We start from the raw sequence: 14,513 nt of genomic DNA on the forward strand, positions 1-14,513 counted from the left end.
AACCAATGTCGACCACACTAAAATTGAGGAAAGCTGAAATTGGAAGGAGATGAGTGGGAGCCGCCGACATAAGATCATTTGTGGCACTAGAAGAGAGGCAACACATGGCAGGCCTTACTACATCATCGTTGGCGGAGGAGGCAAAGGTAGAAGTGAAATCCCATGAAGTGATATGGCATCTGTTCTTATTGGAAAGCTAGGGAGTTGGAGATGTGACACTATTAAAAAGATCAATAACATAAGAAAATGGTGTGACATTTGAGTGAGAATGAAAAAATAAGCATAGTTGATTGCATTGAGAGAGTACAAAAAAAAGGGAGGATGCTTGGTTAGAAAGAGTGAACGTTTTTTGGTGACTTGGATTGATGACATTGAGCTCTTTTCCCATTTCTGTTGAATTTCTTGGAATGGGTTTTCATCGACCTTGGTCTTTTTAAGTCAGTGCTCTCGTGCAAGAGAATGTATTCTTGAAAGGCAGAAGGTGGAAAAATCACATAGTTTTGCCCTGTTTAAATTCATGCGTCTTTTGATCGTAGCATCGGATTCCTATCATATCCAGCATTTTTGTCATTCCCACCTGCTGGCATTGAGTTGGTTCACAAGGCCAAATAATAGAAAAGATACATTAACTGCCTTCACACCTCTTAAATTTAGATTAAAAAAAAAAATTTAAAACTCTCATACAAGTGGCTTCTTTCATTGGTTCCGTATCAAACGATTGCTTGAAGGTTAAAACATTTATCTACCATGGTTTGACATATATTGCATCCTAAAATTTTACAGTCTTAACCTGGTTCTGGTTTAAATCCTTTATTTGGCTTGGAGATGCAGTACCGTTGGATCTTGTACCTTTCATTAAGCAAATTATGCATGTACTTTGAACCAAGAATGATACATCTTCACATCATTGAAAAGAAGGGGTGTGAAACACGGACATCTAGGTCTTCCATCCTAGTACTTTGTGGTCATGCGTTATTAGAAATTAAGAACATTAACATATTGATTGTCCCATCTTTTTTGCTGCTTTTTTCTTGTTGATTCTTTCTTTTATTGATTAGATCTTTTCTACAATTTTCATTTCAACTTATCCTGGAAGCTATTATATTTAATTAGTGCAGGGATCACTGAAGGATTTTCTATGTGTGGAGGTGATTTCATTGAGGTCTATAATGATATGGATCAAGAAGGTACATTGATTTTAGTACTTCTGTCACGTTGATTAAATGCTACAGCTATACAGTGATGTTACTCTAATGCATTATATTTTGCAGTTGAAGACTTTCTTAGTTTTCTTGACAGCGTTCTTTAATTGGAGTGGTTAGTTTAAGCCGTTGAATTTTGCTATGAAAATTCATGTTTCTCAAAAGTAATAATGAAGGAATTTTTTTTAGTGCTGATGCAAGCTCATTCTATTCATAATTTTAATATGAGAAAAGCAATTTTAATATCGTTGAATATATTGGAAAAACTTTAAATCCCCTTCCCATTGATTCATGATGTTGGGATGCTTCCTTAACAAAGCAATTTGATATGAAGTTCTAGATTTTCTGTGAAAATGCAAACTCATTGTGGTATTGTGCTGCATCTCTCACGTTTTTTGAACTGTTGTGGAGTCAATTGGAGACAGTTCTTAAGTGTTTCATTTTGCGGTGATGTTACAAAATACATTTTAAATTAAATAAAAGATTCGTTCAGATCATACCTTACAATTGTAAATGTTGTATGATGCGATCAAAGTTCATAACCTCTCTTTTCTTAGAATTATTCATGGAACTTGATTGTTTGACTGTATTTTACAATAGTTCTACTGCAAGGTTCACCAAAATAACTTGCACCTTACATATCAAAAGATAAGTGCCTCAGTTAAGTGGATAATATATCTTATGGTTACATTTAACATACCATGCGTTGAGTCCATCATACGGTGCAACAATATGAAATGCATTTTATGATCTACTCAGTTTCTATACTATGTAAATGGGTTTTAGACTTCAAAAATTGCTATTTGGTATTTTGTTATCTTTTAATTTATTTTTGTTACCAGTCACGACGTGGCCTATAAATTTGGAATACTATGATGGGAATAGACTACCAGATTGTAAGAATTCTGTAAATTTATAAAATTTGTAAACATAAATCTCCTACTTATAAAAGACCCAGTTTGATCAAGTTTTATTGGTAAATTCATGTATGATGTGCCATTTGCTTAATATGTTATTTCAAAATACAAATACATTGGATACAAAAATTTTTTATGGTACTTGTCCTCGTTAGGTCATTGCTGATTGTAAACACGTTATCTTATTTTGTTTATTTAAATTAAAAGAAATCTTCATAAATAATATTCTTGGACTATTGTGTGAGTTAAATATTTTAATTGATAAATATATTTCTAAAGTACAGTAATTCAAGACTTTGAAGCATTATGTAGTTCAAATTTTGTACTTAACACATTAAAAATTAAGCACAGCTATCATTCATCTCTTTTTTTATATTTTAATACTTTAATTTCTTAGAAAATGCATCCTTCATAGGAGTATCATTTAAAATGTAACCTTTTAAGGTATAGACATATTAACAACCATATTCATATTTAAACCACGAGAGCAGGCAATCATTTTTTTCGTGCATGTATGAGTGTCCCTAGTCATTACAATAAATTAATAATTTTTTTCAATAGCATGCACATGCATTTATTCATATACAATATCTTTGGCATTTATCTCATCAAGCATTTATTTTACATATTATCCCATACATATTATTTTATAAAGTAATCATTTAAAACATGGAAGGATTAATAAAATGCTTGTAAATATGTAGCTGTTGTATGAAGTGATAAGAAAACCATTCGAATACTGGTTTCGTATTAACACAGACATTATTTAATGTATACAAAGTCTTTATCAATCAATGCATTAAATTAAAATTAATAAAATTTGTTGTGATAAATGGAAATATATACCCATTCTCTTTCTGTAAGAGTTACTTCATTTGATGTGGTACCTATAAGATTATCATAAATATGGTTAGTTTTAATTTATTGGTCTATATTATATTTTTTATATACATTTCATTTTTTTTTCAAAGTTAAGTTAATATTTCATATCTATCTAATTTAACTAATTACTATAACTGACCTATGCCAATTAATTTTAATATTTAAGTTACAACTTAATTATTTCACTTCTACCTTATTCAATTAGTCTTGATTGTTAATTTTAATGTTTATTTTCTACTGTTAAATTTTCAATTGATAAATAGATCCTCTACTTGAATAATGGTTATCCTCTCTAATTAGCTTTAAAATTAATAAAAAAATTTCTCTTACTAATTTGTTTCTTATATTACTCATCTAACCGATCCTAAAAGCTTCTAAAGTAACTCTTAATTTTATATTTTTAAATAAATAAATCATTATCATTATTAAAATAGAAATTAATCCACATCATGTTACCATTAAAAATTTAAACTTTAAACTACATCAATATTCTTATTATTACATAGGAAATTTACCTTCAACACTATTATCATTATTAATTTAGAATTTGACATACATCTTTCATTCTTTTGTATATTTTTTAAATTTGATATAGTTTTTTATATTATTTAACTTGATAGAATTCTTTTATAAGTTTTATCATCAAATGTTTCAAATTTAATTTTTAGAAAGCAATATATTAAAATTTTGTAGTTCAATTTTCTAAGATAAATTTTATTATTTTGTTGGTTTGTATTTACACCTTAATGTTCTGCATGTTATGTTTAAAAAGAGTTCCCTCTCATTATATTTGCTAACATAACTAGTAGATTCCCCATTCCCATGACTAATATTCATGCTCTCGCTTTTATCTCTTCATCACATTCTGCACACAAGAGACCTTAGGCTCCATCTTCCTCTCGATTATTCTCATCTCTCCATTTCTCCTTTCATGTTCGCTTTGTTTGTGTGAAGCCCCTCAACCAAGCTCACTCCTCCATCTTGTATGCTTTTCTGTTTCGCATTTTGTTAACCTCTCATCTGCATCTCTACTTCTTCCTGACTTGAATCGATATGACCACCCCTCTGTGCTCAATCTTTCCTCTCTCCTGTTCATGGAGGCATCATGTGACCGTTTTTCTTAGCCCACTAACAAAATTTGTGATAATTCCCATCCCTATCAACCGACACATTTTCCCAATTAGTCAGCTTTTAATATCAGTAAGATTCAAGCTCGTCAACCATTATGCATGATGCCTTTTTTCCCTTTAAATTTTCCTTGCTGTTGATTTGTCTTTGCAATATCTCTTCATGGCAGCTCACACACTCAAACAACTCGTCACAAACTACTGAACATTCTTTGCAAGTCAACAACACCTCTCAACCCGACTTTGTTATCCTTCTCTGTCTCCCTCACTCATCTATTCCTTCCATATCAGCCTTCCTACTCCCTATCATCCATTATCTCTATCTCCATTTTTTTCATATCTTTTTTTGAACTCTTTAACTTTATTGCTTTCTCAAGAAAGAAAAGAGGACAAAAAGCCTTAAAAAAAGTTAAAAGAATTTAAAAAACAAAAAAAGAGTCACAAAAAATGAAGAGAGAAAGTGCTTTATTTGGACTCATTAATTTGTCATTCTACATAAAATTGCTGACTTTGTTCCTTGTGCAATGCTAAAGAAGTGCGAGGAAAGTTTATTATATTCAGGACATTATTGTGCAGATAACAGAACTCCAACATGTTTTTTTAAGTGTGGTGGGTTAATGATTCCCTCTGTCGCATGGCAGAAAAGCTTTGTTGTATGCAATTTATAATGCATGTATGTGGAGTTCTATGCACACTTTTTTTTAGCTTATTGGGTTTTGAGACCTTTGATTGTATTATTCTAAATATTGGCCATGCATTTTTTTTCTTAAGTCTTGTGGGAAAGTCAAATATTCATTGTTGATGCTCCTGTGCAGGTGAGAGGTAGGAAGATTGTGGAAATCCTTATCAATAAGACATTTTGGATCATTCGATGCAATGAAAATAAAGATTGAAATACAAAATGAACAAATGAACATTAAAATTATGTTACACGTTATGCCAAATAAAATGTAAGTGCCAGAATTGAAAACAAAATTGAAAGCCGAACTAGACAACAAAAACTTGATAGCGCACCAACAAAGATAAATGAGACCTTTTAATGAACTGTTGGATTGCAGCATCTTGCATCAAATGAGCTAAAAAGGATTTGAATAGAACTTCGAACTAAACACAAAAGTCTTATAGAGAATTTGCTAGTTTGCCTACTAGTAAGATTGGATGTCATATTATGGGATTTTTATCTTTTCGAAACCTGATTCTCCATGTCTCTGAGAACAAAGTTTTGCAAGACTTCTATTCATTGATGGATTATTTTGCCATCATTTGAAAGAAGATTTTCTTAATTTTTATTTTATACCCAATCAAGCAGTTTGATGATTATACTCAATTGTAGATTTCATGAAGGGTATCTTTTCTTCTATTTACATATGATATTCAAGGCATTTTACCCAAAAAAAAAATCAAAAATAAAAAACTCTAGCGTTGTTACACTCAAAAAATACAATTGTGAGTTTAACCTAGAAGCTCAATCCTATGTCTATGGGAGTAGAATCGACAAGGTCTAAAATATAAAGAATGTTCAAGTAAACTTAATCATACATAAATCATAGAACCAATTTTGTGCAGGCAAGCAAACGACTGATAAGTTTGAAAATGATAGGTTGTTGTCATTCAAATGCTTTCATGATGAGCACAATCATTGTACACTATAACTAGAGAAGCTCATTCTCAAAATAGAACTCTTAAATTATTAATGTTAAGTGTCCAAATAATTAGTTTTAATGATGGGCACATTAATAGAAAATCTTATCTAGAAGAGATTTTATCATTAGAACACACCAAATTCTAGCAAGAACCATTTTGTTTTTAAATCCTAAAAATATGAAAATTTAAGAAAAAAATCTATAATTTAAAAATATTTAATTAAAATTTGTTGCTTGGAGCTTAGAACAACAATTCATCTATCCTCCATGGTATTTTATCGAGTATGACATTTAAAATAAATCTAGGCTAGTAAGAACATGATACATTTCTTCTGATCATTTGTGCTTATGTGGCCAAATAACACTTAAAAAAAAACCTGGTTATGGTGAAGGCGTTTTGACCAAGAGGTTTTCCATAAGATAACATCATTAAGTTATGGTGATGGCCATACCCATGTATATTCGCCAATGGCTCAAATCTCTTGAGTGATGAGCTATAGAGTACATTAGTTATGACACAAATCCTTTTGCTAGAGAAAATTAATTTGAAATTATCCTTATTAGACAAACATCTATCTTAAGTCTACAAGTTTGTCGGGATTTCACAATGTTTGACTATCGATAAGGTTCCTTCAATTAGGTTATGTTAAATACTTTTGACTAAATAGGTTGGGGTTCACGATAACTAAGCATGATTGAAGTATAAAATCTTGATCGGATTTGTTATAATTCTCCGCACCATTTATTTTAAGCTAAAAAGTGATAAATTTTTCATTCTAAAATTAAGTTTTTGCTATTATTAACTAAGTACTTAGTATCTATCAATTAGTTTTACTTAAAGGTTTTCTCTCATCACTAGGAGGGATAATTAATATAGGGGCTTGCACTTGTGGAAAATTTTGAACTACATTTTAAAGTTCTCTTAAAATATATTAAGAGTTGCTTTGAAAGAACTAACTTGTTAGAGGGTCGTACTCAAATGAAGCAGTCTAAGTTCAAGTAATGAGTGACAGGGTATTGTTGCCACTTCCCAAGACCATCAAATAAGTTAAAGACAAATATGTCGTGATTAAAGAAGTAATTATTCCTAAATATCTAAAAAGGAATCCCACCTTATTATGAAAATAATTATCATGTCTTGTCATATTTGAGTAAGATTGCTTAAAGTTCAGTATATATGAAGCTCTCTTAAAGTCTAAAGATCTTTGAGAAAGTTGAATTCTTCTTTTTAATGATCCGGAGAAATGTGACATATATTTTTGTAGAGCTATTTTTGGTTAAATTCTACAAGCCCAGGACGTTTTAGCCTTTCTATAAAGAAATTTTAAACCCGGGAATCAAAACATAATTATCATTTATATGCTACTACAAAGTGATGATGTTATGATAAATTGGATTCTAATCGACTTAGGTTCTTTGATAAATCTCATGAGCTTGGGAGCATTAAGATGGTTATCCCTTAATATTTAGTATCTTGAGCAAAATAAGTTGATGGTGTATGATTCCAATAAATTATGGCAGAAGATCATGCGATTTTTTATTTTATCACTCAAATTTGAAAAGCTTTATATAGAAGCCAAATTTATGTGATCCATATTGATAACATATTTATAGCTCTTCTAAGTCAGCCATTGCTTCATGAGTACTGAAGGGTTCTGTCCACCATTCATCAACCCATGAAGTGTTTAAAGGATGAAGAAGAATTTAAGATTCTTGGAAATATAAAACCCTTTGCCGTAATGAAGTACAAATATATGAAGATGTCAAATGCTTCATTCTAAAAAAATCAACCCACCACAACCTTTCAAAACTTCAGCATTAACTTTGAAGATTGCAAAGTAGCCCAAATAAGAGAAATAACAGAAGCTAAAAGGAAGTAAATTAAAATGGCAATGTTCACTCTTCCTAAAATTTTCGTGCACCACCTAATTTGAAGATAGTTGTTTCTTTTCTGGGAGGCGATACAAAAGAATGGGGATGCTGCTTCTAGCAAGCCTTAGGGAATGTGTAAGCCTTCAGCTAAATGGATGAATAAACTAAATTATTTTGATTCAAATTATGATTTCAAATCTACTTATGAAGGTCCAATGTGTCTCTTCATATAGGATGATCAACCAAGCAATATCAGAAGACACACTCATGTTTATGCTCGTCCCTCTTAATATTTTAAAGATATTGCATCAACACAACTTTCACTAGTTTCATTTAAAATTTTGGAACAATATGCATTCATTAGTAGTTTTAAAGTTTATTGTTAGTTTGTTAATTTATTAGTGAATTGTTAATTTGGTTTGAACCATGTCCAAACCAGAAGTGAAAAAGTTTAAAGAAGTTATGAACAAGTTCAAACCAAATAAATAATCGAATTAGGTTTTTGAGCCAATATGAGGATGAATGAAAATACTGGATGCCTAATCAGTAGAATGAACTAGTGATGATGAAAAAAGTTTGGGAGGCATTTTTAACGGAGTTCGGAAAAAAGGGTGTCCATGGCGACAATGATGACTTGAGTGGAACCAATGCTGAAAATGATGAGGCGGTTAGGAGTGAGACATTCAATCTAATTCAAATTTTGTTCAAATTTAAGGCCGACTTTCATATATTTTGTTGTAAATTTAGTCTGTGTTTAGGTTCAGAAAGCATTTCAGAGAATATTTGCCCGCCCATATATATATATATATGTATATATATATATATATATATTTTTTTTTTTAAAAATGTACAGGAAAGGGGAGGGGGAGAGGATCCCCGTCTATAAAACACAAAAAACACAGTTAACTCACCCCTAGGGGGTCTTCTCCCCATAGTACAACACACACAAAAAAAAATCTCCAAAATACAGGTATACCCAGAAAACCAAAAAGCCAAAAAAAGAGTAATTTTGTGATCTTGTATAGTTGATAAATGACTTGAAGAGTGAAAAAGCGAAACATGCAGAATGGATGTCTTCCATTTAACAGAGTACGCCAAAAAGGTTTCCACGGGCAGCGAAGAAGCATCACAAACCTTGAGACGAAACTTGAGAACAACCTGTAGCAAAAAATAAAACCAGCCAAGCAAAAGTGAAGTCCACAAAAGAGAACCTGTAAACCCCAGCCAACAAACCGTTAGAAGCTCCAACTCATAACCAATAAGCAAAAATAATTAAAGCCGGACATAAGGCAAATTCAAACTATCCCCAATAATGAGTCTACGAAGAGGGACAGAGGGGTGGATGCCAACGTGACAGGTCTCCCCTGCATGCTTGGCAAGTCAATCAGCAGGGGAGTTGCCCTCTCTATGAATAAAACTTCAATTAACCTCAAGATGCTTTTCAATTATGAAAGATAAAATTCGCTTGAAAGTGCCAACCATATCCACCCATTAGAGTGTCATAAAGCATTTTACTGTCCATTTCCATCTCTAATTTATGAAAGTTGAAAACATTAGCCACCAATAAAGCCAAATAGACTCCCCAACATTCTGCAGCCAAAGGATTTCCAGTGCAGCCAAAGGATTTCAAAGGATTTCCAGTAACAACAGGGGAGGTGAAAAAACAGAGACAACTTCCCTCAGAATCTCTAAATAAACCCCCTACCGCAGCATAATCAGGATGCCAACAGTCATCCACATTTAATTTAACATAACTGAAGGGGGGGGGAGGGGGAGCCCATCTAATAAGCCAGGGGGATTTTAAAACCTGAACCACAGAGGAGCCAGCTCTTAATACTTTATTGTAATAGGCAATCACATAAGCAACAGTGATAGAAGTAGTGGGGGGAGTTGTGTGATACTTAAAACTGTTTCTGGAGTTCCAAAGGAACCAGAGAACCAGTAAAGGGAGGGGGAATCCCTCCTTTCTGGTATCTAAATTCTTTCATTTCCACAAATAGCTAGTTAATGAGCCTCCATGCATCCAAGAAAAAACAAAATAAGATCCAATCATATCCCAAACTTCTAAAGAGAAAGCACACTCAAAGAAGATGTGTCTTATGTCTTCCTCCTTCATTTTGCACATATGACATCTTGAGGCCAATTTCAAACCTTTAAGCTTAAGAATATCTTTCATTGGTATTAAAGAATTGAGATAACGCCAAAAAAAAAAAGGATATAGAGGGAGATAATGATTTATGCCAAATCAAGTTTCTTCATAACCAATCACGATGTGAATGTAAATTGCCATAAATGAGTTTGCAAACCGATTGAGAATTACTTCTTTTCCACATGGGGAGATCCTTTCGAGTAGGAGTAAGAGGAATAGTAAGAATATGCTTTGCATTTTGTTCACCCACCATAGAACTCAACTTAGGGTAGTCCCAACCATCTTGAGAAAAGAAATCAGAGACCAATAAGGAATTAGGATGAGGAGAGTGAGTATAGTCAGAGTTATGTGAAAAGCCCCAGTTATCATTCCAGAAGAAAATATTCCCATCGCCAATGTCCCTAAAGATGAAATCGTTTGCTATGTCTCTAGCATTAACCACAGCCTTCCAAATACGAGAATGTCCCACCTTCCACGAAACCAAGGAAGGGTGAGTTTGAGCACAATATTTTTGATGCAGAAACAAAACCCAAAGAGAGGAACCCAATCTGAATTTATACCATAATTTGCAAAGGTTAACTTCAACAGTATGTTTTAATGTCTTAAAACCAATGCCACCAGCCTTTTTAGGCTTACAAATTTTATGCCAAGTACTCCAAATTTTCTTAGCACCATTCCCCATCCAAAGAAATTTATTAAAGAGCCTCTCCATCATAATAATAACACTTATCTTGGGGTTGAACACTTGCAAAACATATTGTGAAATACTTTGAAGAACACTAGAAAGTAAAGAGATTCTGCCCCCAGTGGAAATTAAAATATTTCTCCAATCATTAATTTTAAGTTTGATTTTATCAATCACATTATTCATATGTATCTGTTTCCTCCTCCCCCTTATCAAATTTACCCCAAGATATTTAAGAGGAAGAGAGGCATGATGAAAACCAGTAAATGTAATACCCCATTGAATAAGATGTTGCTTAACTTGCTTGCCAAAAAATATCTGACACTTGTCACTATTAAAGCGAAGGCCGGAGCAGTTCTGAAAATCCTGTAAATGCCCCATCACTTGTTCTATAACAAGTTTAGATGCATTAGAAAAAATAATAACGTCATCAGCATAAGCAAGGTGGGAGACCGTTATTTTAGCTTTATGAGAAAATTGAGCATGAGGATGTGAACACTGGAAATGGTTAAGCAACCTGGAAAAATTGTCAAAAGCTACAATAAAAATGATAGGAGAAAGGGGGTCTCCCTGTTTAATGTCACGAGAAGCAGTGAAAAATCTATAAGAGTTTCCATTAACTAATACAGAGTAAAAGTTGTTAGCAAGCCATCTTTTAATCAAAGAGCAAAAGCTTGTATTGAAACCCCTAGCTTTCAGAAAGTTGATAATGAAATCTCAATTTATGGTGTCGAAGGCTTTTTGATATCTAATTTGATAACCAGATTGCCACCCATGCATTTTTTATCCAGATCTTGTAATATTTCCTTTGCCAAAAGAATATTATCAGAAATATCTCGACCTTTAATGAAGGCCGACTGATGAGGGGAAATAAGGAAAGGGAGGTGAGGTTGGAGACGAGCCACAATCAATTTACTGATAATTTTAGAAACAACAGAGGTTAGAGAGATGGGCCGAAAAGAACCTGTGTGATTTTGCATTAAACTTAGGGCTGAGAACAATCAAAGCAACAGAGAAGTAATTCCCAGGATCAACCCCCCGAAAGAAACTCTGAATAGCAAGCACTACATCGTGCTTAGTAATGTTCCAACATTAAATATAAAAAGTGGAGGTGAAACCATCTGGACCGGAAGCCTTCTGAGAGCTAATATCTTTGAGAGCAGTAAAAATTTTCAACTCAGTAGGGGGTTTGGACAAAGAGAGGGTGGAGACCATGTCTCTTTGATCCTCAAAAAAATCAGTAATAATATCCTTAACAGGTAGAGTATCAGCATAAAGAGAAGAGAAATAGTCAGCCGCATTAGAACCAATCTGGTCAGTATCAGTGAGAACAGAGCCGTCTTCAGTGATAATCTTTATAATGGTATTTATATTATGACGATGTTTGATAATAGCATGAAAATACTTGGTGTTTCTGTTTTCATTCTTGAAATGGTTGTCACAAGCTTTCTGTTTAAAGAAATCCTCCTCAATTGAGAATTCCTTTAATAGGTTGTGATGAGCATCAGCTAATTTGGACACAAGATCAGGAGTGTCAATCAACTGTCCTTCTAAAGAATCAACCTCCTGTTGGGCCTTCAAAACTCTAGAGTGAACATTGCCGAAAGTATCAATGTTCCATCTCTTTAAATGAGAAATAACATTTTTATGGAGTTGCCGTAAAATGAGCCACGGGTTACCACTCCATCTAGAAACCCAAGTCTGTTTAATCAAGTCAATAAAAGTAGGGTGAGAAGCCCAAATACTAAGAAATTTGAAATGATAGCGAGAAGGTTTGGAATAAAAAGCTAAGCTGAGCAATATAAGATCATGATCTGATGCAGCATGATTCAGATGATTGACATGTATAATATTATAGTAACCCAAAAACTCTTGAGTTTCCCAGAAATCTATCCAAGCATTGCATAAGAAAACCTCGCCGCCAAGTATAAGGAGGACCAGAAAAACTTAAATCATAAAGGCCAGCATCCTCAATATGTTCACAGAAACGATTTATAAGATTTATAACAACTTTATTACCACCCCATCTCTCAGAAGATGACATAATCATATTTAAATCACCTCCAACGAACCAATTATCAGTAATAGCAAAACTCATATGAGTAAGTTGCTGTCAAAGGAGTTTATCCCTTAAATGAGAGCTGGCCTAAATAAAGGTAGCCCAACCTGAAAAATTCTCATATTGATACTGAATAAGAACATATTGCATATTATCATCAATGATTTTAAGAGTGATATCCTTCTGCCAAAAAAGCCAAATTTTGTTATTTACATTACAGAAATGCAAATACCCATTGAACTTCTTGATGATGTTATCTTTATGTATACAAGAGGTTCCAAAAGAACAAAAATACCAGGTTTATGGACCCTTCATAAATGTTTTAAACGATTAAAGGAGTGAGGGTCTGCCACTCCTTTAATGTTCCACACCAAAACATTATATATTTTGGCCCATGACACCCTCCCACCTAGCAAGCCTAGGGGGAAGGTGCAAGTGCTCACCTTCTGAATAACAAAAGACATCAATATTGTTTGTTTGTATCATATTTGGAAGCTCAGATTTCCTTCTCCTTTTTTTCCTACTATATCTCTGAATTTGCCATTCAGATTCTAAAACAGAGGCGGCTAAAGATGATGGATCCTGTTGTAATGAATTAGACACAGAAGTAGAGAGGTGGGTGATAGCGTGTGGGGGATCAACAACTTCCAATTGATTAAGTGACTTAGCAGGCATGTGAGGGGGGGGGGCTCGGTTTCAACTATGGGTGTAACAGAGGGTTCCACATTATCAACATTTCTAATAGGCCTTTCCTCAGCTGCAGAAAGAGGCACATTGGTTGCCTCCAAACAGGGAGCAACCATATCAACAGGATCCATGCAAACATCAGCAGACTGCGCAACAGGTTCAGAGAAAATAGTAGGTATAGCCGATTTCTACTCAACAGAAGCAACATGACCAGCAGGAAGCTTCCTTAGGTCGGGGTGCAAGTGAAAACAATGATCAAAATCATGACCAAACATGCTATAATGCAAACAGTAATGAGGATGCTTTTCAAGCAAAATCGACTGCCAATAACCAGTATGACTAGAGTCAATCCAAATCTCCTCCGGAGGAGGTAAGGTAACGTCACTTTCTATTAAAATTCTAGCGATTGAGGGTCTTGTTAAATTAAAGGTAGGGGCATCAAGCATTAGAGGCTTACCATACATGGCAGCAATAGAAAACAATATTTTGTGATTGAACAAATGCACATTCAGACCTGAAAGTCTAAGCCAGACATGAATATTAGGAAGCTCGGTTTTAGGGTTAAAATCAACAATCCATTTAAGGACCTTCATCCAAATATCACCAAAATGAACAATTCTACTAAAAATCTTAGCATAATCATCTTCGTTAGAGACCTGTATCAGAATATGTCGGCTATCCAAAATCCCAATCTTCTAGCCCCCTGATAACTTCAGAAGCTCAAAGTTCTTCATCAAAAAATCGTATTTCAGAAGTACCAACTAGATGAAAGGGACAGACAGAGGTGAGAATAGAGTTTTCAAGCGATAAGCAGAGGCGAGAATAGAGTTTTCAGAATCAGAGAGAAAGAGCGCACATTTCCCCCCCTTTACGACCCTGAGATTTAATGAAATTGTATTCCCCACCAAGAACAAGTGATTCGTGAAAGAAGGATGGGAAAACAAATTTCGGAGGAGACCCAGGGGAAGAAGCCCCCCACAGTGACCCCGGCGTATGTCTTAACCATACCCGAAAAGATAAGGAAAAGTCGGGAGAAGAAACCAAGTGCGAGAGGGAGGCCAAAACCAAAAAATCAGAAAGATCTCACCAGGGAAAGTCCATCGAGAACGAGCGAGCGCCGTCAGCATCCCCGAATCGCCACGAGATCGTCCTTAGCTCCAAACCCTAGCAGAGCACGACCAAAACCAAAAAGTCAGAAAGATCTCACCAGGGAAAGGCCATCGAGAACGAGCGAGCGCCGTCAGCATCCCCGAATCGCAACGAGATCGTCCTTAGCTCCAAACCCTAGCA

The 14,513-nt window shown here is 34.2% G+C and overlaps 1 protein-coding gene across 2 annotated transcripts in view; it reads left to right on the plus strand.

Annotated features, from left to right (window-relative positions):
- Positions 1–14,513, plus strand: part of LOC110021767 (carnosine N-methyltransferase-like) — an 81,690-nt gene that overhangs the window by 62,133 nt on the left and 5,044 nt on the right. For both annotated transcript variants that reach the window (XM_020720392.1, XM_020720391.1), the window contains one exon: positions 1,114–1,187. In XM_020720392.1, coding sequence (XP_020576051.1) covers positions 1,114–1,187 — 74 coding nt within the window. The remainder of the gene's footprint in view (positions 1–1,113; positions 1,188–14,513) is intronic.

Source organism: Phalaenopsis equestris, unplaced genomic scaffold (genome assembly GCF_001263595.1).
Source record: "Phalaenopsis equestris unplaced genomic scaffold, ASM126359v1 Scaffold000144, whole genome shotgun sequence".
Classification (NCBI taxonomy): Eukaryota; Viridiplantae; Streptophyta; class Magnoliopsida; order Asparagales; family Orchidaceae; genus Phalaenopsis; species Phalaenopsis equestris.